Source organism: Mastigoproctus giganteus, chromosome 5 (assembly GCF_048544385.1).
Source record: "Mastigoproctus giganteus isolate SK-2022 chromosome 5, ASM4854438v1, whole genome shotgun sequence".
NCBI lineage: Eukaryota > Metazoa > Arthropoda > Arachnida > Uropygi > Thelyphonidae > Mastigoproctus > Mastigoproctus giganteus.
The window spans coordinates 130,095,051-130,120,519 of record NC_143579.1 but is presented as its reverse complement, the minus strand read 5'-3'; the positions used below and the strand labels follow the sequence as shown (position 1 = coordinate 130,120,519).

Here is a 25,469-nt window from a genome sequence, read left to right as displayed (position 1 = left end):
TCGAAGTTAGTGACATTTAATCCACTATAATTTACAATATGATTTCTACAAGTCACGCAATTGATAATCTCTCCAAAAGGTCAAGCAACAATTAATGCCGCAATCTAACCTACTGACGGACATATGACTTGAGATGAAGCATTCTGGAATACAACACTTCGAACGGGATTCTGTTGAACCTATCTTGCATCAAGCAATTTAGTAGGATCACACTGTTTTACCTTGAACTAATTCTCCACATAAGACAAATATTACTGTTGTATGACTATAATGATATCTTTAAATGCATATACAGCATTAAATTAATTGTAACCACCGCCAACTTAAATGTACAATACATTTAAGATAGTGGTGTATTAAAATCAGTGCTAATTACTTGCTATTTTTATTTAATTAGGAGTTAACAGAGTGCGCTGACTTTCATTATAATATGGATAGACCGAAGATATTGCAATCATAATCGCCATCTCCAACATAGAGAGAAAATGCCCCCTACCCCCACCCCACCCTTCCGTCTCCTAATTCTGAAGTATCTTCAGGAAGTTATCAAATAAAATGTGATTTTGTTCAGGCTTTGGCTTAAATGCATTTGATTGAAATACTGCTCTAAGTTTTTCCTGGAAGGGAAACGGCATGATTTTCAATAAACATGATGCGCTCTGCAACAACCCTATGTTTTTGGCTGACTGTGTGTATATCAACGAAAGGTAATATTTTTCTAAAGGAAACATCCTAACCAACTAAAAGAGGCTGCGGAATCATTAATGAAAAAAAAAAAAGAAATTGCATTATCTTTGGTAACATGCCCCAAACAACATTTGCGTTGCATATGGAAAGCAATATCTGTTGTTTGTGGTACGTTTTCAACAATAAATTGGGCAAGATTCGTGACTTAACCGAAACAATACCCAGACAGCAGATCCGATTTAAACATTGTCCGATCACTTGGGATGAGGTACATTCCAGGAGGTTGTTTTTCATCCCCTTCTATGAGATAATGACTTTCAGCAAGGTTTCACTTGCTATGGAACCAGCATCTTTCTGGAGATTCTGTATACTTGATAGATTCCCCGTTTACCTGTTCTGCCCTGGATTTCACCCCAATGGAACATTTGCTAAATGACGCCGAAAGGCCTATCAGGAGTGTACACTTGTTTCTTGGTCACTGTTCTGGAATTTGGAGACATTACCTAACAGAATATACGGCAATAACGTTGTTGCTGTGGGTAGTCTCCACTGTTTTGGAGACAGATATAGAGCCTGCGTACTATTGGAGTGGTATTCTCAATTCTCAAATCATTGCGCACCTAACATACATAGAAACTACCTTAAGAGGTGTTGAAAGCAACTCTGTTCTCATCACTATCAATTTTGGAACTTCACGTACCCATTCCGATGATAAAAAGATTATATATGTGCGTGTGTATCCAACATATGGGCTTAATATTTTTCCCTTGTACAATTAATAAATTTATGTGTCGCACCGCTTTTTGTTTATGAAATTAAAATCATAAAATTAAAATATTATTTTGGTAAAGGTTTCCGAACGAAACCCTATACATCGCACTAAAATAAAATAGAATAAAAGCTTCCAGAAACAGATACACGCACAACTAACTATAGGAACAGTTAAGCTAGAGATTCGTCCTTGCTGTTTGCTCCTTCCGCATACGGGACTAGTGGTTCTCCGCATTGCAATGTGTAAAACAACGACTGAAATTCCATATGTTATAAAAATTATTGGAACTCTTTGCCGAATTCTGTAGACCAGTCGTACGTTACTTTATTAGAGCCTCCCATTGCTAATTGCTAATATTTACACTGGCATCATATCTCTCTAAACACAAGGGAGTATAGACCTTACCTTTCAGGGCCCTCTAGTGTACGGCGTAGAAATCCGCGCGAATCGATCAATAAGGCGCAGCCGCAAGTAACAGACACTCAACGCGAGTCATAGCCGGGGCTTTGTGCCTGAGTGCGGCCGAGGAACAAACTACTTGCCACACACCTTTGCTCGCTGATGTGTTTTGATCTTCAAGTGTCCACTGTGGTTTCTATACTAATACTATGGGTTACTATTGAGAGGTGAGGTGAGGTGAGGTGATGTGGAATAGCCTGATCTACTTGAGGAAACAAACCAATAAAATGCCAAAGACGAAGCATGGGGATTCTGTATGCTTCACAAGGTTGGGAGTCTAATTTTCACCGTTGGACCGCATCACCCATGGCGTTAGGTCTTCGAGTCTGTTCTTTGCTGTGCTGCTTATGGGTACTAGCAGTAAGGGCACGTGCACCTTCGCCGGCTACCAACGAACAGCCATGGGGTAAGTAAGCGTGACCTTGCTGGCAGGAGTATTAAATTAAGTGATGGAGCCGGATTGTAGTAGACGGCTTCTCATACACGCCAAGCAATCAGTGTGGTGAGAGATATATTTTGGACTTGTATTAATTGCAGCGCCCCCTTGGATTACCTTTAACAATATTTATTATCCTATTGGACTTTTACAGGTTTGAGTTCATTTTTCTGTATCTTTTAAATGTTAAGATGATATTCCTAGAATATATACCATTTGCACTTAGACAGGTAGGAAAAACTTACCGTTTTTCGTACCTCTCGCACTTCCTGATGTGATCGTTTGCACTTTGTTATTATAAAACCAGTGGCTGTAATCGAAGTTCCATCACTCTTTGTAACCGCTACTATGAAACTCAGTTTGGCTGTTAGCGCGTATCTATTCTTCTTCTTCCTCCTATCAGCGGCAGCTTTCTCATCAATGTCTATCGCCCTTGTATCGTCTTTTCTTCCTCAGAAGAAAGGCGCGAATAAAAGGCGTTCTATCTTTAAAGGAAAGATGCTTCGTGGGGGCCTTTAACTCCAAAAACCCTCGCTGAGGTTTCTGTGGATAGTTACAGAAAATGCCTTCACGTTGTGTTTGGGCTTGAATGATTGATGATCACAAAAAAAGAAACCAGCAAAGAGAACGATGGCAAATTTTGTCGAAACTCTTGATAAGGTATAAGAGTTGTCCCGTCTCTATCATAGTAAGCGGATAATTAGCAATAAAGAAACGATTCCTTACTTACTTTGCACACACACTTTGAAATCTTTTATCAACAAAGGCTGCTTTTTTTCGCTCATCTGAAAACTGGAGTGAAATTAGATAGCGCAAATATTACCTTGTTTAATGTTGAGCGGCGCAGTCTGGAATAAAATGAAATTCACTACAAGCTTTATTCCGGAAATGTATACTAATCGATAAATATGATTTTCAACTCTTCGTTTGGAAATAAAACTGTATTTGTGATAATCAGCTTCATTACTCGAAAAATACGATTAAACAAAATTATGACTTTAAAATGAAAACAGTTTAGATGTTTGCAATTAACGAATAATTGGGTGCTGCTGACGGACGGTCGGCTCTGTTTCTTTAGACTCGAAAACGATATCCACAAGGATTTCGAAACGTCGTCAAAATTGGCTTCTAAATGGTTGGGTTATTGGAATGATTTCTATAAAGTTTTCTTTCTAGCTTATTTCAATAAACTGGATCAGTTTTATCTTTAAAATTTAAGTGGAGTGCAGCGTTATTTAATCTTTTATTAGTATTAATGAATAAGTAATTTCTTTAACGCCAACTTATTTCATTCTAAGATTCTCAAATAAGGTTTATTGAGAATCTTATAAATATATAAAGATTCATGTGACTGTCACGAAATATCTGTTGCGCCACCGTTTTCTTATTTATAAACCAAAAGCAGCTATTTATTAAGATCAACACTTATAGTTTAACCTATTGATATATTTAAGTTCTTTCATACAATCTGTGTAAAGCTGTGTAGGTATTCGATACATTATCCTTAGAGTTTTATAAGTTTTATAAAATATGCTACAACTTTCAGATACTTTATTAAGTTCACATAAATATTTTTTATTAATTATTCATGAATATATTTCTTACATAAGTCAAATTCGTACTGCTATTTTATATTCTAGGATTATGTTGAAAATGATGATATTCAGTTATTTCTGAAAAAAAAAAAATATATATGCATTTTTTTACGTATATTTGTTACCGAAGGAGGAAGCTGTTATGATTTATACTCTCCTATAAATGCTATAGAGTAGTTTGCATTTCTGTATAGGAGGCAATCACAGATATACAGTACGAAGTTTTATTCTCTGTGATATTTAAAGATATGTTATAAAATAACTAATATTCCTTTGTAACATCAGATGAACTATATTTGATTCACATTATATAGATTAACAATCTCATTGCAAAAGAAGCAAAGTGGATAATTAACTGAATAATTTCAAACTTTTGCTAAGAGCAGTTTATAAATAATAAATACATATATACACACATTTTTCATCTTCAGATCTGTGAAATATTAATATTTCATTTCACTGTTTGGAATTGTTGTCACAATTTGTTTATCTAGGAACGTAGTTGCACAAAGGTGAGAGATTTACTGAGACGCAGCGTGTTTCAGGACCTCTACAATCGTTTTCGGATAGCAGTAATTTCAAACGCAAGTAAGCACTACTGAATTTTAGCGGAGTGCTCACGTTTAATATTTTATATTCTGAAATATTAACATCTCAAGAGAATTGGGACATTCCAGTTAAAATTCCACTGTATATAGCACTTTGGAGAGAAAATTGCTAATGAACACCTGCCTTATTTTCAGCAAACAGTTGTTCTCTTTCCCTGCATTCATTAATAACACAGTTGCAATGTAATTACATGCAGGTCTCAACATTCACAAAGAGGAAAATAACGAATGTATCTGCTGAACCTTGTAGTAAGTGTAATAATAATGATGGTGTATTTTTTGGGACATTTTCTTTAGTAATGACACACACCAAGCACGTAAAAGATAAGATTAAATTTAAACTATCGCACGATCTGTCATATCTTTTGATATTTGGAAGCTCCTAATTATTTCGATGTCACATTTATAGCAGTAAGTATAGTATCAAATTCAATCTGTTTCGTCGACTATAAGCCAAAGTTTATTTACTGGATTAATGTTTCATGGTAAACACGAATGTGTTCCAAATAATTAGTGTTCATTAAAATTCTGTTGATTTATAGAATTTAAGGCATAATACTTAAAACCTGACGAATAGTGAAATGACTGTTGTAGAATTAACTAATAAGGGATTTTATTAGCTTGACTTTTTCTTGTAGAATCTGTCTTTTACTTATGTGATCTAAATTTTGCGAATTCGATGTCTTGATTATCTTTGATGTTATTGTCATTATTTTTAAAAATTTTCCATTTAAATCTGCCATATAAAGATTTAGATGTAAATTCACTACGTAGAAGTTACATCAAAGTTATATAATAAATTCTTGCCTAAAATTTCAGAAATTGAAAACTAGTAGGTAATTCTGTACAATTTGTTGGGTAATTACGGAAACGTCAGATGACATAATGATCTGTAATTACCTGCCGAGGCTTCTCATTATAGAGCTTACCTTATTAGTATCAAACCCCTTCTAATATTTCCTAAGTATCCACTCTAAATTAGATCCACAGATATTAAAACAAAAGTGGACAATTTGGTGGTCATCTTTCAAGACAGCGTTATACGTTATGGTCATCGGTGTACATCATTTCTCATCGTTCATTAGATATCTTTTCTCAGCGTAATAAAGAGCTTAATGTAATATTCCTTTCATATGTAAGAGGAATAATATTAATTTTATGCAATATAACATCTTAGTACTTTGTTGTTTCGACAGCTTACCGTCTTTTGTGAAAATTTTAATATAAGAAGATGATAATAGGATTAGTCCCACAGTAGAAAGAAAAGCGGATGGAAAAGATCATAGATTACAATTAAACCCGTTTTAATATTGTAATGTTTTAAATTTTTGCTAATTATTCATTTCAGAACATTTTAGTATTAATTTCTTCGGACATTTTACCACAATTGTACTAATATATAATAGTTTAGTTACTTATCATCAGTTTGGAAAGGCCTGGGTTCATTTCTCATCACAGACCAAATTTATGTATTTTAGTGACGGCAGGAACGTTTATAAAAATTTCTAAATTCCTAAAATTTCTTAGAAACTTTAGATAGTGAAATTACTGGATAAGAATTAACGAAGGAGGGCTTTTATTTGTCTGACTTTTCTTGTAGAATCTATCTTTCACTTATATGATCTAAACTTTTCGTCCGGAAAGTGTTTATAAACTGAACGGTCCCTGAAATAGAGAATGGACTAACATGGATAGCACGTGTGAGAACCTATTTGAGATCCTGTGAATTTTCTAAACACAACCTGATTTCGAATGGTTCAGAACAGTAACTTACTCTTAATTGTCCCGATGTGTGTGGTTATGGGCAAGTAGTTATTTGATACACTGTAAGCTAAACGTTTGATTGATACTGTGACATCTTTGTATTGCACCGACTTACTCTCTTTCCTAGTTATGACGTTGTCGTTCATTCGATGGAAATACATGTATTGTATAAGTTATTGTCCTCTGTTTAAATTCCTGATCTGAAATATGAAAGGCTCATCTCATTTCACGTAATTATTTGAATATAATAGACATCGGTGTGATTGACAGTTTGAAACTTGCATTTTATTGTATAATTATTAACTTTCTTACTTTATTCGATTATTATAACCTATTTAGCTTAATTAACTCTACACACCTTTCACTATTAACCTATGGCCTCTTTTTTGGCAGAGAAGGGTGAGCACAACAGTATTGTTCAATTTTTCTCTTTGTACACTCTCGTGGGTAGGAAAATTGGTAAAATTGCCGTCCTCCCACAATGGATGGAAAAGACCTGAGCTCGAGTCCCTTCGATGACATGAGGAATTTTTATCGGCCTTTTTCTAAACCGTGGCTGAGTTAGTCGGTCTCAAGCTAGGATAGTATGGTTTTGTTTCCCAGAAACTCAGATTTTTCGTACAGCAAACAGAAAATCGACCACAGAACACAGCCAATTTACATGGAGCAATATGGCCTTAGTCGTTGATGCTCCTAAAACCTTACTACAATATCAAATCTCATTGTATAATAAAGAATATTTACCTTTTTGGTTATATTATTTGTTTATTTATTATTCGTCAACAAACAGAGTCGTATATGCACTAATATAGGAATGAGTTGAGTTCAGCGTGTATTTTGCCTGTGGCGCAAGGCATTCACGTTTATTCCGAAAAGAAAAATCCATCTTTTTACCTGCTGATACACCATGCTAACGATCTTTAGGCGAAGTTGTGCAGTGAGAAAATTCTTAAGATTACATTCTCGTGTTGAAATTCGTGATCGGCAGATTTGAACTTAGACCTTCCTAATGAATTAAAAAAAAAATGTTTTTTTAATGGATTATTGCATTTTCCTTCTCATTATGGAAAGCAGTGCATTTATTAAATTGTGTTATTAATTTATTCACTACAATCATTTGATCCACTGTCTCAGTACTGAGCCGAAAAGGTCCAGAAGGATTTCCTGATACTAGCAATATGATTCCGCTCCTGAAGTAATTAAATAGTGAAATGTTTTTTGTGAGTGACTTGAATCGTTACACGTCGAACAGCATCTTATCAGGGTAACGCATTTTATTGCTTAACTTTATAGTGGAAAGCAATTTGACCGTGCGTCATGTCTTAGATCTTAACCAAACAAGAACTTCGTGTTTAAATTAATAGTTACCTTGCAAAAGTTTCAACAAAGGGATAAGAATCCGACACACTTTATAAGCACAGGAATGAACGTTTAATTAAATCTACACACTTTATGAGCCGTATTGGCTATGCACAAAATCCTTCCTTAGTAGTTTTAAATCCCAGTTCCAATGCCCAAGTGCTAAAATAAATGAGCGGGAACAAAAATAGAGAAAAATAAACGAAATAAAACTTTGAACCCCCCATCGTTGATGGAATACGTCCATCAATCACTCGCTGCTCAAGGATATTCAAATAGCAACAATTTTCTGGAATTTTCAAAGAAAATAAAGTTAGCGGGGTGTCAGCAATTTTAATTAATATTTAATTAAAAGTATGCATTGCTATATGTGAATTGAGCCTCATTAGTGAGCGTAAATGATAATGGTAATAGAAGATTTAATGAACTCCACTTATATTCGGTATACTTAAGATATGATGAATTCTATGGCCGAAGGAAAAAAAGAAAACATTATAACGAATAATGTAGAGTGGCAATTTGTCACGCCAGTATTTATTAGCATGCGGTTGCGCTCGATTTATAAATGATTTTACATTAACTTAAGGGTATTTTTTTGTGGAAGTCGTGGAACTGAAGATTGAATGCAGAGATTTTTGAATTAGTTTTCAGGTGTAGAGATATGTTTATAAATATACACTGTTGCCAACGTAATATGCCTTTTGCTACGTATTTGTCATATTCATCTAGTCCTTTTCATGAACACAGGTGTATGTGTGTGAGCGCGCGAGATAGAGAGAGAGAGCATCACACAGTGGTGCACGTCATATATCTGAATTTCGTAAAGTTTTCAGAAGGAGAAGCGTGTCTTTCATGAAGCTTATTTACATTTGACTGAAGATTCTGTGAGAGTATTTACCAATGCATAAGCCATAGATTTGATAATGAATATATCATTTATTTTTATTCTATTTTATCGCAAAAAAACCTGTATGAAAACTGCTCCCAGTAACAGCACATGGGGAAGTGTTTGTATTTTTTTATTAAAAATTATTTATCAGTGCAGCACAAACCGATAGCAATTTAAAATATATATAATAATAAAATAAATAAAAGTCCCTCGACCAGTAAACGTTTTTGAAAAGAAATTTCTGATAATAAGGCGTAGTTTTATGCAATGTTCTGGCCCGAATCACGAGCAGATTCAGCTGACGTGCTCAGTGATACTGCATATACGAATTTTACTGCTAAAATATCTCGCATACGCAGCATTATCTGGAATATTTTTCTGCATTTTGAATTCAGCTGGGAATCGGGGAATAGTACGGTAAACTGGAGATTTCAAGCCCGAACAAGAAATGAGATGGTGTTTAAATTCGGAGATGGTGGTTGCTAAGCTCAGGACAGGACAGGAAAAAAGTGACTGAAAATTACCTTGTCTTGAAAACATTCGGAAAGAACCTGTTTCACATCTTAACTAATCATTGAAATTCTACAGTACATAAAATCGTTGTGTTCAACATTTGATTTTCCATCATGGATTAATTTATTGAAGTTGTATTAAGTGAGAAATATGTTTCCTCCTATATCTACCCACAAACTAATCGGCACTGCTTGTATTTACAATATAGATTAATTTACTGTGATTGCCGAGAGACATAAAATAATAGAAATATGCCTGACCACAACTAGAGAACTTGTATATAGTGATTTTTCTTATATATCTGTTTGCGCGATACACCTCATCCATTGCACTGCTGGATTCATCAGTGTCTTAAACCAACCCCATAGTTTCGTGCTTAATGTAAAGCTTACATTTTCAAATTACGGTTTCAGTCTATGTTAAATCCTCAGTAATGGCTCCTTACTCTCTATTTTAATTTGGATGGAAGATTAGTTATTAGATTCACTTGTTCTGCATTTATGGTTCGCAGAGAAGTCGGATTGTATGGTTTTTCTTAAGGCAAACTGATTGGAGAATGCACGCGGTGACAGACACAATATACCGACCCCTCAAACTTCCATTGGTTGTTATTATCGTTATCCCACACTGAATAGAACAGGCCCTTTTTTTCGCGGAATTGTTTCTACAGCAAACCGACCGAGGAGCACACGCAATTACAGACACAATATATCGACGCCTCATAGTCTTAATTCCTGTGACTCTTAATACACACCTTATCTATCTTAATACTCACCTCACCTACCTATCCTTCATCATGCCAAAATGCATATTGAAAGGAAAATCATTACACGAGAATGAGAAAATAAATACTAAACTACGGCGAAGCATTTCTCTTGTATACCGCCTAATCATCTTTATAACTGGTTTCAAAGCGATAACTTCACATTGAAGGGAAATGAGCTAATAAAAGTATGCACAACGAACACAGTTTTTTGTTAATTATAAATTCAAGCGGAATTACTAACGCAAATTTAGCAGTCCTTCAAGACAATTCATTCTATCAGCGTACATTGTCCATAAATATTATATCCGTATGGCTTTAATACGAAAATTTAATTTTCTGATGGTACGAAATTTAAAAAATATATAAATTTACGTTCAAAATAAGTGCTGCATCTCAGCTTAATTCAGTTAACACACAAATATTTAATGCAATTTGTGGAATATAAAATTGCAGATGAGATAGCGAAAAAGTGTAGCTGAAATGAACGAATTTGAATAATTTATTCCTTAAAAGTTATTTCCATCCTTAACCATCTTTCTCCTGATACACAGAGAACAACCTTTAATGTAAATTATTAAATTTCTCATTTTGTACGAAAATCAAATCAGGTATTATGGAACGCATAGATACAGTATAAATTATAGCAGAAAGAAAAGGAGAGAATATAGTTTAGTTTGGAATTAAATCAAATCAAATCAGCGTTAACAGCAATCTTGTACGCACAACAAGATTAGGACGAGGAGTTAATCTTTTCAGAGTCCCTTGTCATTATTTTCTGATGAAAAAGAATGTTAATTTTGGTAAAAGAATCAGAAGAAAGAAATTAAAACAGATAACCGAATTTCAGTAGGGGGCTTCTAGGAACTGATCTCACAATTTAACCTGTTTATGAGCGATACAGGGAGAGTTTGTGGCTGTATGCAATTTTTGTGCTCTGCTCAGAAAATTTGTTTCCCGCAGAATTTCTATCACGGTCGACAGTATATTGGGTGCTAAACTATGTCCGTATGGCTTTACAATTCATTATCCAAGGGTTAGTATAATTAATGCGTCTCTTATGGTACCTAATCCTGCATTAGGCTTAATCCTTTAATAATTAGTTTAAACTTTCTGACCTGATAGCGTTTTCTCCATTAGCCAAGGATATATGTTCGTTGCCTGCTGCAAGGCTTCAAAGATGGCGAGACACGAAAGTTTGGTGATTTCGCTACCCAATTCAGTCAACTTCTCACCCAGACAGCAAGAAACATTGAAACATGTCGGAAAGTTGAAAGAACAAGGGCAAAAGGTCCCTCTCTCTTTAGCTTCGTTTTTTTTTTTCAGAATTCCACATGAACCTTATGCTTTACTCGCATATGAATTGCGTAATTCTAAGGAAAATAATTAAATTTTATAAAACTTCAATATAATTCGGGAATTAGAATTTTCTTAAACCGTTCTAATTAGATGTTGTATTCTTTTTTTTTTTTTATTTTCAATAGACTGTGCGATACTCTCGAAAAAGTTATTGGGCCTGCTGACCCTTGACCAGATTTTTTGGGTGTACCAACAAATCCTTCTGAGTTTTCCTCTAAATAATATTAATGTCAATATCTCAATTCTTGTTTAGGCTATTAACCTCAGAGGGCCATATACATTCATTTGGTGAATTATGCATATATCTTTTGATTATAGATAGGTAGTTGCTTTATGTATCTACTGCTCTTCTGTACAATACGCTTTAAAATTGCGTCTGATGATCTGTTTTATTTTGAAATCTTATTCTCTTTAAATAGTCACAATGAATATTTTCTCTCACTATAACTATTTAAAATAGGCAGCAGCCGATAAACAAGGGGGACATTACAATGGCCATGTAATTTTTGTGGTGGCATATACACTGAGTTGGCTTTGCATTAACAGCACCTGCCTAATACCTTGTGGGGCCACATTTTGCCCGGAATACAGCCCATACACATCTTCGCATGGACTCCACAAGATGTTGTAGGGTATCCTGTGATAGTATTACCCATGCGTTGCACAAAGTGTCCAGTAATGCTCGAGCACAGGTGGATGATCGTAGCACCGAATGCCTTTTTTTAGCAAGCCCCAAACGTACTCAATTAGGTTGAGATCGGTGAGCGGCCATGGGAGGGCTGAGTATTCATTGCCATGATCATGAAACCAGTTGCAGCCTGCCGGGCACTGTGGTATGGCGACGATGTAAAAGGGCATTCCTATAGAGGCGTTGGCAGCAGTAATTAGAGAACCCAAGGTAGGAAAACTATACCAGTCACCCAAACCATAACACCATCATCTTCTCCATCCTGCTGAACACCAACAGTGCGTCCAAAATATAAACTGGTCATTATATATCAAACTGCTTGATTGTTTATGCAAAACGGGGAAGCTTCATTCCCAAATCTCTTGAACCAAAAATATTCATGTCGAATTACTTTAAGTATTTTCTGCTAAATTCATCGTAGAATAAGATATGTCTTATGTACTCAGCGTGTTTTATCTTTGCTTTGCCTATTTTGTTTATTATTCTTTTTATTTTGCTATACTAGTTAGACATGTACAGTATAAAACCACTGCATATTCATATGCCTATGTGATAAGATTCCATGAAAATTTCTTCTGTTTTGAAGAGAATCGAATATATATATAAGTAAACCGTGCAACCACCTAAGTAAGAGGAAAGATAGTGTCTCCCCCCACCTTTGATTTATGCAATGAAAGCACACTGCATACTGCATGAAAGATTCACGCAACAAATGCAGGAATTATCTTAATCAGAATTTAGTACTGTATAAACAATTGATGTGGAACCGTATATTGATCAGCCATAGCGAAATAACATCATATTACTGGTAGTTTGAAATGAGGGTAGAAACAAGTAGAGTTCATTAATTTCTCGTAATCATTCCTTTGAATTTTCTTAGAAATGGCGTGAACAATAATTATTATTTTAATAGAGAACGCAGTTTGGTCCTGTCGAATCAAGGAAAATAAACTGAGTACAATGTGAAATGCAAATACTGAAGTGCGACAAGACCGAGTGTTTACAGCATAATTTTGTACCCAAATGAATACAATAATTGTACTTCTTTTTATAGGGAGTTAAGTGAAGTCATTATACCTAATACAAGCGCTACTAATCATCTGTATTTTAATGAGTAATTTGGGGAAAATATTAAGTTCTTTTTTGTTATTTTTGTTAGCTTATCTATCGATAAGAGAAAAGAACTAGAAAACTGTCTGTGCTAATAATATTTTGCAGGAATGATAATCGACATTGGAATAATTTGTCTGGAGAAGAAGGCAAATGTGGAAGGGCGAACAACTAGCTGAAAGTTTTGTTTCTTTTAATAGCTAAATGCTGGAAGACATCACCCTTATGAAGTAATCATCAGGTCCATGACTAAATTTCCTATCTCTGATTATTGGAAATCAAAACAGTGAATATGAAGGAGCATTCTGCAAGCATCTGAATTTGGTGTACCGTTAAAGCTTGATGCACGAAGGCTTGATATTAGTAAATATTGTAGGATAAAATTTTCAAACAAGTTGTGTGTACCCGTACGATATTAAAAAACATATGACATCCATAAACAAAATAAACACGCATAAAGCGTAAGCGTATATCGACGTAACTTCTTATTAATGTGTTTCAGTTAAGCTATGTATGTGAAATATTAGTTTAGAAAAACGCTAGTGGAGATTTATATTACTCTGAAATTAGGTTATAAGGGAGAACCAGTTGTATTACAGAATGCGAATAGATCGAAAATCTGTATTTAAGATGCTTGGAATGTCTTCCAAATAAGCTCAGATAAATTTGACTAAACAATTGGATTTATGCAGGGGTCGTTCAAGAGACTACTATTTTATAATAAAATAACAACGGTTTCATTTCTTTAATATGCACTGAGAATAAATGAAATCAACATAAATCTCGAGATACGTTGATGTGCAGTGCATTATATGTATATTCGTGTATAAATAAAGAGAGTAAGTGATTTCTGAAGCTCTAATGCGGAATATCATAAAATATTTATATAGTAGCAAACTGTTTGTCTATTTCATCCTATATTACAATGTATAGTGTTGTTCTTAAATATTAAAAGCCATTATTCATCATTTAAATTTCTTTTAATGCACTGGAGTTTGAGAAAAGTGCACTTGTTTTTATTCTGCTCCCAAAGAGGCAGAACTAGATTTAAAAAGATCTTAAAGACTCGATGTAATAAACCAAATCCGACTCCCAAAGTAACTTACTTGACCACCTAGGGTAATAAATGTTTTTATGATTCTGTGGCAGTGTAGTGGCTACGCCTCCTACCCCCGTTGGAAAAAATTCGGGTTCGTATCCCGTTTTTGGGACTGTTTCCTGGTTTTCATCCTACGGAGACTGCAGGATAAATAAAATCTACACACTTCGCTTCACGGATGACCCATAGCTTCACTTTTCTCGACGACAATGCCAGTCACCTCTGCCTGAGGATCTTTCAACTTCTATTTGACAAGTCTAACAACCTTAAATAAAGCGAAAAGTACCTTACGAGAGATTACACTGGCAAACTGAAAGTATGTTGTTCAGTGACGTTCCATGTTAAAGCAGATAATTTTCTATTGTATGTCTTATAGGAATACGTCAAATTTCAATCTGATCGAATACTACTCGATTGAGAAACTGGGATATGCATAAATACGCAAAACATTCTTACTAAACTATAATGAGATAGTGCAGATAATACTGGTAGAAAAGTCACGGAATTATTCATTTAAAAACTAATACTGTTTCTCTTATGCGGCAACACTTTTGCCTAAAGAAATTACATTCTTCGATGTTCTTTCTTGGCTGTATAATAATTTAAGAAGAAATGGTAACTTCCTGCAAGAGAAAAGTTGTACGTGCAGCCAATATCTTATGCTTCATCTATTACCGTGAGGCTGAAAGAAAATTACACCATTAGTGTCCCTAATAAATATTGCAAAATCGCATAATGCTAGTCAATCGGACACATTGAAATAAGACATTTTCTTAATTGGATCTTATTTTCTCCCTTTCTATATCAAAATATAAACTTCGTGACTCTTGGTTATACAACTGAAGGATTTACTAACCTGATGAACTGCTTGAAGAGATTTTATAGCCAATTTTAAGAGAGAATTGCAGCAGTTTCACTTGGCGAAAGGCACAGCCTGTTTGAAATAAGAAAATAAAAAGGACGAGACAAGGACATCGAATCATTAGAGCACTCAATGAACAAAGACCACCGTCGCTGCCCTTAAGCCAAAACAATTGCTTAGAATGTTAATTAAATTTAACTATTGCTGCGGTTTTCTTGGCTCTAAGTTGTTATCAGTGTCGTGAATATCAATTTAGAGAGGTACAAGTTTATTTTTTTTATTTCTAGTGAGGAGAATTGTTTTCACTTAAAATCAAATATTGTAGCTGAACTAGGCTAGGTAAAACAACGTTAGTGATATATTTCTAAACAATTATCCTTGCCTGCAAAGTAAATATTAGTGCAGATTTCATTCCAGTTATGCTCACAGTCTTCTAAATTACTGTAAAGATATGAAAAATTGCAAGATGCATGATATGCAAACAATCGCAACAAGTTCCGGTAGCATTATTCACCCATTAGTTTGTTTCTGGGCCATTTATTACGCCTTATTGCTGAAAATTTGTTTCATGCCTGAAATAAATTTAAACGACCAGGTCGTATAAGTATAAAATTGTTCTTCTAATTAACGATAACCATCCTTATTAAAATGTAAGGCTAAATCGTGAAGGGATACATTTTTTTGCTAAGAGGAGAAAACATAAAACCTGTTAGAAACTACTCAAATACGTGTAAAGGGAAAAGTACAAAAATATTCAGGGAGTTTACTTATAAAATATGAACATTTAGCGCATGTGAATTAGCACTAAATAACTAAATGATATAAAGTAAAAATTTGAATTTTATGCGGATTTTGAAAACATTAACTTCGAGCAGAAAAGATTTCCGAACATAAAAACCTTGCTATCTATGCAAGGTTTTTACCTTCCGAAAATCGGATTTTTTGCCCATCAAAACAGGCAATTCGGCCAGAAAACACACGCAATGCACGAACATAATACATTTGTGAAATTAAATTAACATTCCCGGTGACACTAGTGTGACATATCATTTATTTTTATCAGAGAAAGAAACAAACTGGCCATAAGATGCAAGCAATTTATTAACTCGATATAGTTGCGCCTTTGGCTCTCCGTGATTTTTAATTATATCTTTATCCACCAAGATCACTTGTATCATTGAATCCGAAGATTCAGTAAACTAATTGTTGATTTATACCGTAATACTTAATGGTGGATTCCATTGTATCTTTATTCTGACCAGCTTAGCTCGCTGTACATTACGTGTGTTTTGGCTAATCTCTTTCCCATTACCTGCCTGCAATGTGCGAAGTTTAATCACGACCAAGCGCCTCGAGCCATTCACCTGCAAGTATTAGCAGTCCTTCCAAAATAGACCACGTCCCTAAGAAACTTTTCTGCAAATCCTCTCTTGGTTCATAATCACTGTCACTGTCCTTAGCCAGGCTGAAATCTTCGACTAAACAAATTCAAGTATGAACTACTAATAATTAGATAGTATGAATCAGAGCTGTACTACTCAATATGAACAAAAGAACTACTAATAATATACTATATTATACAAATTATTATCAAGTAAGCACGCGCTAATAGCAAGGCTGGAATTGTCACCTATGTTTAACGAAAAAAAAAAAAAACATCGTTTCAAACTCACATCAAACTTATTTGGTGTTAATACCTTTATCTGCCGTTCATCGAGCAACATGCACACATTAAAATTCTACCACTAAAAGCTAGGAGTTATGAGACTGTTGTAAAATTCCCTCGTACATGTGGTTTTGTCATCTTGCAGAACTATTCAGATTACAACAAGAATCAGGCCGTCACTAATGTGCACAGGAATGAAAATTAGCCGACCTATACGTTCTTCATTCAGAATGTCAGATCGATCCACAATAAACTCTATACAACTGAACAGCTTCTATTCTCGAACGAACACGTTACATACATCGCGATGGCTAGAGAAAGATCAAGAATATCCTTGATCTTTCTCAGGTTTAGCAGTATAGCATATTTGCAGCTATACTGTGTTTCCGAAGATAATCACAAAGGAGGCGGCACCGCCATCTTCTTCAATTCTGAACACTTCTCTTCTGTTGCTATGCTGATTAGCACACAACAGTTTGATGCTGTATTTTTTGAAATGCCATAATTCTTCCGAGAACATCCCTTCCCTCTGTGCACTACCCATCAGGAATCTACTGGTGATAGACTGGCTGATCAACCACCTCCAAGCATAAGTCTACCACATCATTTATGGAACTTCCGTTTTTCCACCTGCACCTGATCATCTCAGTAGAAACTGAAAACATTCTTGGCGACCTAAACACGACCGTTATCAACCAACAGCCAACAAGAGGACCCAACTTATTTCACACGGCATTTACTTCCTTTTCAGGTATTTTTGAGGAATTCGCCGAGGAACAGTTCCAGCTGGATCATTACCCCATCATCATTAGTTTAGCGCAATTTTAGGTACTTTCTGAAAATTTATTCATAGCCGCCACGTGCCCTTCATTGAGAATAATCCAATGTTATATGCTATGCTCATTTACATAAAGATATTAACTTGAGTCAATCCAGCGACAAGGTGACCGATATTAGTGCTAACATCAGTGCAATTAATCGACCTCGAAAATCATTTCAAATGCCTCAGACTCTCTACCCACGCAACAAAATCAGATTAGCTTCTAATGGATAATCCCAGATACTAAATGTGCCCATACATACCGACTAAAGCTTGATGTTCGACCGAAAGTTACAATTTCACGATCACATCGAAAAGACACTTACTAAATTGCGTCGGATGCCCTGGTTAGCTATGTTCCAACTCCTCCACGTCCGTGAGCATGTGCTAGTCCACAAATTCATAACTACCTTCATCTATATTGAAATCCTGCATGGAGCCAAAATCTGGTATCAGGTGAATTCACTACCGTGAAGCGTATTTATGCCAATAAATACTAGTTGGTAAAATTGGCCCACTCAAAAATTACACTTTCCTCTGCACAACGGATATTTCTTTGAAACAAAATGGTACAAGAACTGAGCTATGGAGGGTTCCAAAAGTGGTTAAAGCGAGAATATTTGTGTGCTAAAATGGTCATCAGCATTATATTGGGGCCCAGTATATAAGACATATGCTCATTGTGCACGACTTAAGATCAACTTCAACTGTCATTATGCATTACAACAGATCTGCTTTATCGAACCTTTTCCGAATCAAACAGATTCTTAAAATAATTCAAGAATTCGATGCTGACGTCCAGCTATTTGCCATCAACGCAGCTTATAGGCGCCATATGCTTCTCACAGCAAACTTCCCTGCTGACTCGTCATCATAACTCCGAATGGAGCCATTCAATATTTACTGCTTTGCTTCCGTACCTCCAGCTGCGGATGGGCACTTGCCACAATGTTAAGCTGGACCACATACATCGGTCACAGTGCTCCATAGGAGTATTACGTCTTTCCCACCATACTCAGCTCCAATATGGTCTATCTTCCTCTCATTACAGGATATATTGTTTTGTTTTTCTTTATTTTCTTATCTATTATTTTTGATTCATTTACGATTTTGTGTATAAAATATCCACTCACTTTGTGAGCCCCTGGCAACTTGCCGTAACGGGAATAAACATTATTTATTAAGATAATTTAAACAATCAAATGTATATTTTCTGAAAATAACTGAAAGAATTGTCTGCTTGCCTTATTGAGAATTATGGGCAATAGATACTGTATTTATTTTTCGCAAATAATAGGAGTTGGAATAATTCAGCATTTTAAGTATTTTCTTTGCCGATGCAAAATGTAACGTTTGCAGTACGCTTGTGTGATTGGCAAAACAGTTTCTTCCACCATTAAATTGTAAAAAAGATTCTCAGTAAAGTAATTAAGTTAAGTTTCGTGTTTTACGTTTAATAAAAAAAAACATGAGGAAATTAGGACAGTGAACTCAGTGGTCAGTATCATGTACAAAGTTACCTCAAAAACTAAAATAACCGTGAATAATATAGTAAAAATAACGGGCATTTTGTGAGAACACTGCCATTTCTGCTCGCTTCAAAACATTCAAACAGTGAAAACCTAGTTTCAACAGAAAGCTGAAAAATCGATGTGCCATTGTTCTGTTGAGTTGCAACTACTATACCTGACACTGTCAGCATTTTCCGTTCCCGCATACGGTTGATGCTTGTCGCTAAAAAACGCATTCTGTAACCGAAAATGGGGTGAATGTATTGACAAAGTTTAGAGTCTAAAGGATGCTAATCCTTTATTAAGAACCATTAATTTTATTTCCGAAATATTAAACAACTTGAACTTAAAATAAGTCACTAAATCATTCTGATGTTAAGGATGTGTTAACCGAAGAAAAAGACCTCTCTTTAGAGAAATAAATAAAGTACAGCCTTAAGCAAAGTTTATTTGCTTAAGGATTCAATTAGTATTAATGAATAGGGTATAATCGCTCATCCGGCAATACAGTGATCGGAAAAATAGGTTTTGTGAAAGAGGAAGAGCATAACATTACTATGTTGTCGTTTGCATTTACTTCCATGCATATTTAAGAGGTATTTTGCTCTGTACTTGACTTTTAAACTTGCGTTCTTAATAATTGTCAAAGGTGGAGAACCGAGTGGTGCTTTTCGGTGAAACTCCTTCCCCTTTCACTTTTCTCAAAGCATTTGTAATCTTGTGAAAGAGATCCCAGGAAGCCGCTAATAATTCTTACACTCTACGATACGCTGTACGATTCTCAGGTCTTATTTTTATAGAAGTATTATCTCAAAGTTAAGTAGAGAGCAGTTTTAATTTTAACCTTAATCACAAATCTTTGTGGAAACGGATCTCTCGAAAATCGCTAATGAGCAATTTGAAACTACAGTAATATAAATCTGAGTAAGATGTACACTGCGTATAAAAATCCGAAAATGCATCTGTATTTTTGCGCACGTATAATTAATGAACACAACATAAAGTAAAGAAATAAGAATAATGTTATCTGCAGCTGAACATTGCACCACACGCCACATAAATTTGAGAACTTTTTTTAGATATGAGCACTTAACTGGTTTATCGGTTCTGGTATGGGGCTAGCATACTTGGCAAACAAATAAATGAATATTTCTGAACTGGTTTTGATGAATATGGAATATACCTATTTGAGGAGAAAATAATCATCTTTGAAAGAAGTATTTAAAGGGATCGCTTAAGAAATCTTTGCTGGTACAGTCGTATTATATTCCATGATTATTTCGGTTGTACTTGATTAGAAAAAATAATAGCCATCTTGCCGTTGAAATTAATGTTCTCTTTTGCAAGAAACAATTTTCGACGTGAAGCTGATCTAACTCGTCTCGACAGTTATAATTTCTCTGTAATATGGTTCACCATCTTAGAAATATTTTCAGATGACCAATATCCAATAGTCGAAACATATTAAATCGATTAAAGGAGAAATTTCAGTTTAGCTGTGGGACAGTTTTGCGTCGTATTTTGTTCAATCAGCTCCACTATCGAACATTGGTAATCGTAAGTGCACTGTTGGAAGATCAGATATTATTGCTTATCGTCATCGCTAATTAAGAGTAATACCAAGTATTAGTCTTAAATAGTAATGGTATATGACAGTCCATATACCATTACTGGCGTGAATTTTCTTATACCATGTCGAAACCTGATTCAAAAAGATCTCAGAAAACAATGTCATGAAGATAATATCTCAGCCCTACGCAGAAGAAAATACTTCAGAGTGGTAGATCGTCTTCTGATTTTGCTTAATGTTAAGTTTTGCAAAATGTTGCTTGAGTTTTACCGCGAACTGAAGAAAGGTTTAATACAAATGCCAAAAAAAAAGTAAAAGAAAAATAGTAAGGCAAGTATTAATCAATAGCTATGATAATAAATGATAATTAATCAAATATCAATCTCCAAGACTTCCTAAGGTAAAAAAATCGACTTGCTCAACTATACAAACTGTTACAGTAAGAGACTAACAAAATGTATTAACACCTGATTAAACTGCAAAACAATTCGTACTGGGAAAGTGGCCAAAGATTCAATCGGACCACCTATAAATGTTTCGTTTATGTTCTTCTATGGTACCAAGGTATTCGAAGAGTTCCCATTTCCATCTGTATTACTTTTCCGCAGATAATATATATTGGTGTGCCATATATATTTGCGGGAACGTATAAGTTCCATCTCGCAATATGCACACTCCCACATCACGTTCAAATACGTTACTCCAGGACCTCTACAATAAGTAGCAGTGATTAAGAGTCAGATTGGGGATAAGTCCTTTGTTTTCCTCAAATACGGAGCCTATTAATGGTTAATTTCACACCGAAAGTATTTTAAGAAATATTTTAAACGAGTGTGTATTATATATTAGTATATACTGCATTTTAATATATATTAATAATCTTACATATAAATTATAAGTAAATGACGTTATAAGTTTAATCGGAGAATACATTAAGACTAATAACTCATGGAGTCCCTTCCTGTTAACATTTACTGGCTAGAGTATCTTTGTCGTCATTTTAGATACATCTGCTACTCACACTTGGTATAGTTATCAAGTTCCCCTTCGCGTGTAGCTTCCCACATATCTCTCTACAATTGCAGTGAAGTATCCTCTCAGGTATATTCTTACTGGGGAAAAAAATCAGGGCAACTATTAATCATTCTAACAATCAAATTTTAAGAGAAATAAATTTCTCTGACTATTACTTTCTCTCCTGACTAGTAAAAAAACTGTTACACGGTAGCAGTTATTTATTATCCGTTGGATCAATAGCTATTTTTCTGTCCGGCTTATCGATTAAACTGTTAACCAGGAAATTACTTCAGGTTTCACGTTAATGATTATCATACATAAAACCGATGTTTCTATATAATATTTTAGGAGTGAAATATATTTCTCTGCGAGAATATTTTTCTCGTTTGGATTTTCTATCACAGTGAAGCAATTAGTTAATATATCACAGTTTATAAACCGATATTCAGATTTCTGCAACCATGTTAGGATCATACGTTTTAGAATCTCTTAGATGTTAATTTTGATGGCCGGATGTCGGGCTTTATTTTCAAGATTATTGAAATTCCTACCATTTCAAGCTTATTTATTCCCGATTAATTCAGTAACATATTTAATTATTTAAAAAATCACTTTATTAAAACCGTATTCTGCTTTTTATGACGATGTAAAATTCAAAGAGAGCATGGTATGGAACTGAATAACTCCCCAAAGAAAATTATAAGAAATAGTAAATATTCTGTTTATACTTCTGATTGAATTAATCGGTTGTTGAATTTACAGACAAAATATACGCCTCAAAGCCTTAGTTGCTTTGGCGTTGAAACAACAAGAAAATAAACCAGCTCAGCATACAAGCAAACTCCCTTCCCTTTCAGATATCTTTATAAAGGTTCCATACGGATGATAATATCGCAGTCCTCGGGAGTAGTACAGTGGTTACAATTACCCTCTTCCCCACACTGGGTGAAAAGAAATGCTGTCGAATCATGTCAATGACGCGACATACTTTTCTGTTTTTTTTTTTTTTTGTTTTTTTTAATTCTGGCTGAGGTTGTTTGTCTCAGGCAAGGATAGTAAGGTTTTGTTTTTCCAGTAAAACAGACAAAAATTATACCAGAGAATACGTGAAATTTACGGACGTAGTACACACTGATGAATTAGTTTGTTCTCTCCCGTAACTCTAATATGAAATATATGCGTTTATCTTTATATGGCAATCGCAAAAAGAGAAACCCAGATGTACGGAGTATGTTTGAGCACCTCTACAATCTGTCTAGAGTATAGCTCTCGTTTATACACTCCGTGTGAGGAAATACACATGCATACTGATCTTGTGTTACTGCCCATACTGTTCGATAACATATCATTAGTATGCACCATGCTTGAATGCCTGTCGAAAACATTATAGTCTTTCCCAGTAGCATTACGCTATGTCAGAAATTCCATCCATAGGCAATCAGAGCAGACTGTGAAACGGGTGTCACCGATGCCATACCTGTCTTGAGACTTCCTTCTCGTCGGAAGAGTTTGATGTTTCCACTAAAACTCTTTCGAGCGAGCTTGCAGGAAGCTAGCTCGCTCCTGTTGTAAATTCATGTGATCTCAACAAAAGTTCCATGCGTATAATATTCTTATATCTGTAAAGTATTTGGATGTGCATACTTTTCAATAATTAGAGTACTTGTGCATTATGTATGGAAGGGATCATCAACTCGCAATCTTTGGAGCTATTCTCTCTCTCTCTCTCTCTCTCTCTCTCTCTCTCGAGAGAGAGAGAGAGAGAGAGAGAGAGAGAGAGAGAGCCTGAATGGTATATTTAATGATGAAGAAACTTATTTCTCCCCTTAGCCTGTAAATTATTTTATTAATAGCCCTTAAATGTAAAAGTTTGAAGATCCATCGATCAGGTGTACATGGGATCAATACTGACATTGCTATGGCATAGCCCTCGCGGGAAGCACGTGGATACAATCACTGTTTACACTCAGTGGAAAAGGCCTGGGTTGGAATTCTGTCAACCAGCCAGGAATGTTATGGACATTTTTCACAATGGCTGAGTTATTCGGTTTCAAGGTGAGGACTGCATGATATTATTTCCTGCAAACCCGCCTTCTTAGTATAGCAAACAGTCAGCCCGACCATAAAATAAACGCAATATATTGACATCTCACAACCTTAGTTGCTTTAACGCTTAACAGACACACACACATTGACATGGCACCACATATCCATTTGCATCCACCAAATCATTTATATTTACAACTCCTTCTTTCTGTTCGTTTATCATCAACAGTTTTGAAAATTTACAGTGACAAGACAATTTCTGTGAATTGGTTTGAGTTAGCTTCTATCAGTGATTTCATACATAATGCATTTACCTACATTAAATCTTATTTTTGAAAGTCTGTCTTTGCCTGATAAATTCAAAAGCAGCTGCTCTCTATAGATTCTTCAATTAAGAGAACACTGTTTTTTTTTAATATCTGCTTAATCGCATAATGGAACTATTTAAAATCGGTTAAAACTCATTTCAGGGAATTACTTCTATTTCCGTACTAAACAGAAATCAATAACCATTCCCTTTTGGTTTTTCCTCCTCTAGTTGTGGATAAGCAAAAATAACTTTCCTGAACCTTTTATCCAAAAAAATTCATCTTGGCTGTCTATTCCCATTTGATAACATTTGTGATCTTTAATCAGCAAGAGCGCACGCCTTATTTATGCTAAAAATAAAATTTGAAGTGTTTCTTCATTTCCCAAAATACCCATACCATTAACACAATGAATCTTTCGAAGTGATTTCGTTTATTTCAATAATTGAATGAGGAGCTGCATTAACTAAATGCCAGATTTAATTAATATAAAAAAATGAATTATAAATATGATTTTTGTGCTAATAAACTACTTCGTCTAACGTCACAAATGGGCTTAGTCAACATCGATGTCATTAGACTACATTACACCTGAACTTAATGAGTAAAAAGAGGGATTTAAGAGTAATACATGTCAGTAATTCCTATTGATTACAGAAACTTTTCATAAGTAAAATGGAAATATTAATGCGAAATTGATTTACAGATAAGGTAACAAAAAGTATTTAACGTTAACTTTACTGTCAGATCCATAAGAGGCAGTTCTTCAATTTGGAGAAGAAAAACGCGATAGCATTTAAGCTAAATTACTTAGGAAAGATTGTGTTGATATCCTTCTAATGTACGTGGTGGAGAGAAGCGAAGAGTGATACAAATTTATACTCAGGATACAAAAAACGACACTATTTTCGTACAGTGTTGAAGACAAACTGGAATCGTTTTGAATCACATTTTATTTCGTATACCTAAAGACATGAATATCTTCGAATTTATTGGGATGCGCTCGCAGATAACTTTAAATTACTTTAGGATATCCTTTATAAATTAATTTATAATGTTTTCTCAAAAATATTGCTCCAGCCTTGAGAAATCTGAATGGTAAACTTGAACAATGGACGTAGAGCGAGCAAATATTCGTGACAAGGCAACCAATATTGGACATGGTGGCGTTGAATATTTTGCGTGAGAGACTTACTTTTATAAGTCGCATAAATATCAATAAATGCGTTTCATTTTTTAAACAGTTCTGGCTCTTCAAATTATACACTCATTAGCCAAAACATTATGATCACCTGCCTAATAACGTGTTGGGTCAACTTTCATCGTGATAACTGTTTGTACCCCGCGTGCCATAGACTCCATAAGACCTGAGAAAGTGACGCCAAATATTCTCAACCAGCTGGACAAAAGGACGTCATGGAGTTTGACAACAGAGATAGGCACTGGCGAGAACTGCCGAATGCTGCATTCTACATCATCCCACAAACCTTCTATGAGATTGATGTCGGGGGAATTTGGTGGCCAGAGGAGCACATGAAATTCTCGGATCTTATCTGGAACCATTCCTA

The 25,469-nt window shown here is 34.9% G+C and overlaps 1 protein-coding gene across 1 annotated transcript in view; it reads left to right on the top strand.

Annotated features, from left to right (window-relative positions):
• The first annotated feature begins 1,981 nt into the window (after nt 1-1,981).
• Nucleotides 1,982-25,469, top strand: part of LOC150085702 (protein turtle-like) — a 619,203-nt gene continuing 595,715 nt past the window's right edge. The window contains exon 1 of the mRNA XM_090374652.1: nt 1,982-2,324. Within this exon, the coding sequence (XP_090230778.1) occupies nt 2,162-2,324 (163 nt within the window). The 5' untranslated portion in view covers nt 1,982-2,161. The remainder of the gene's footprint in view (nt 2,325-25,469) is intronic.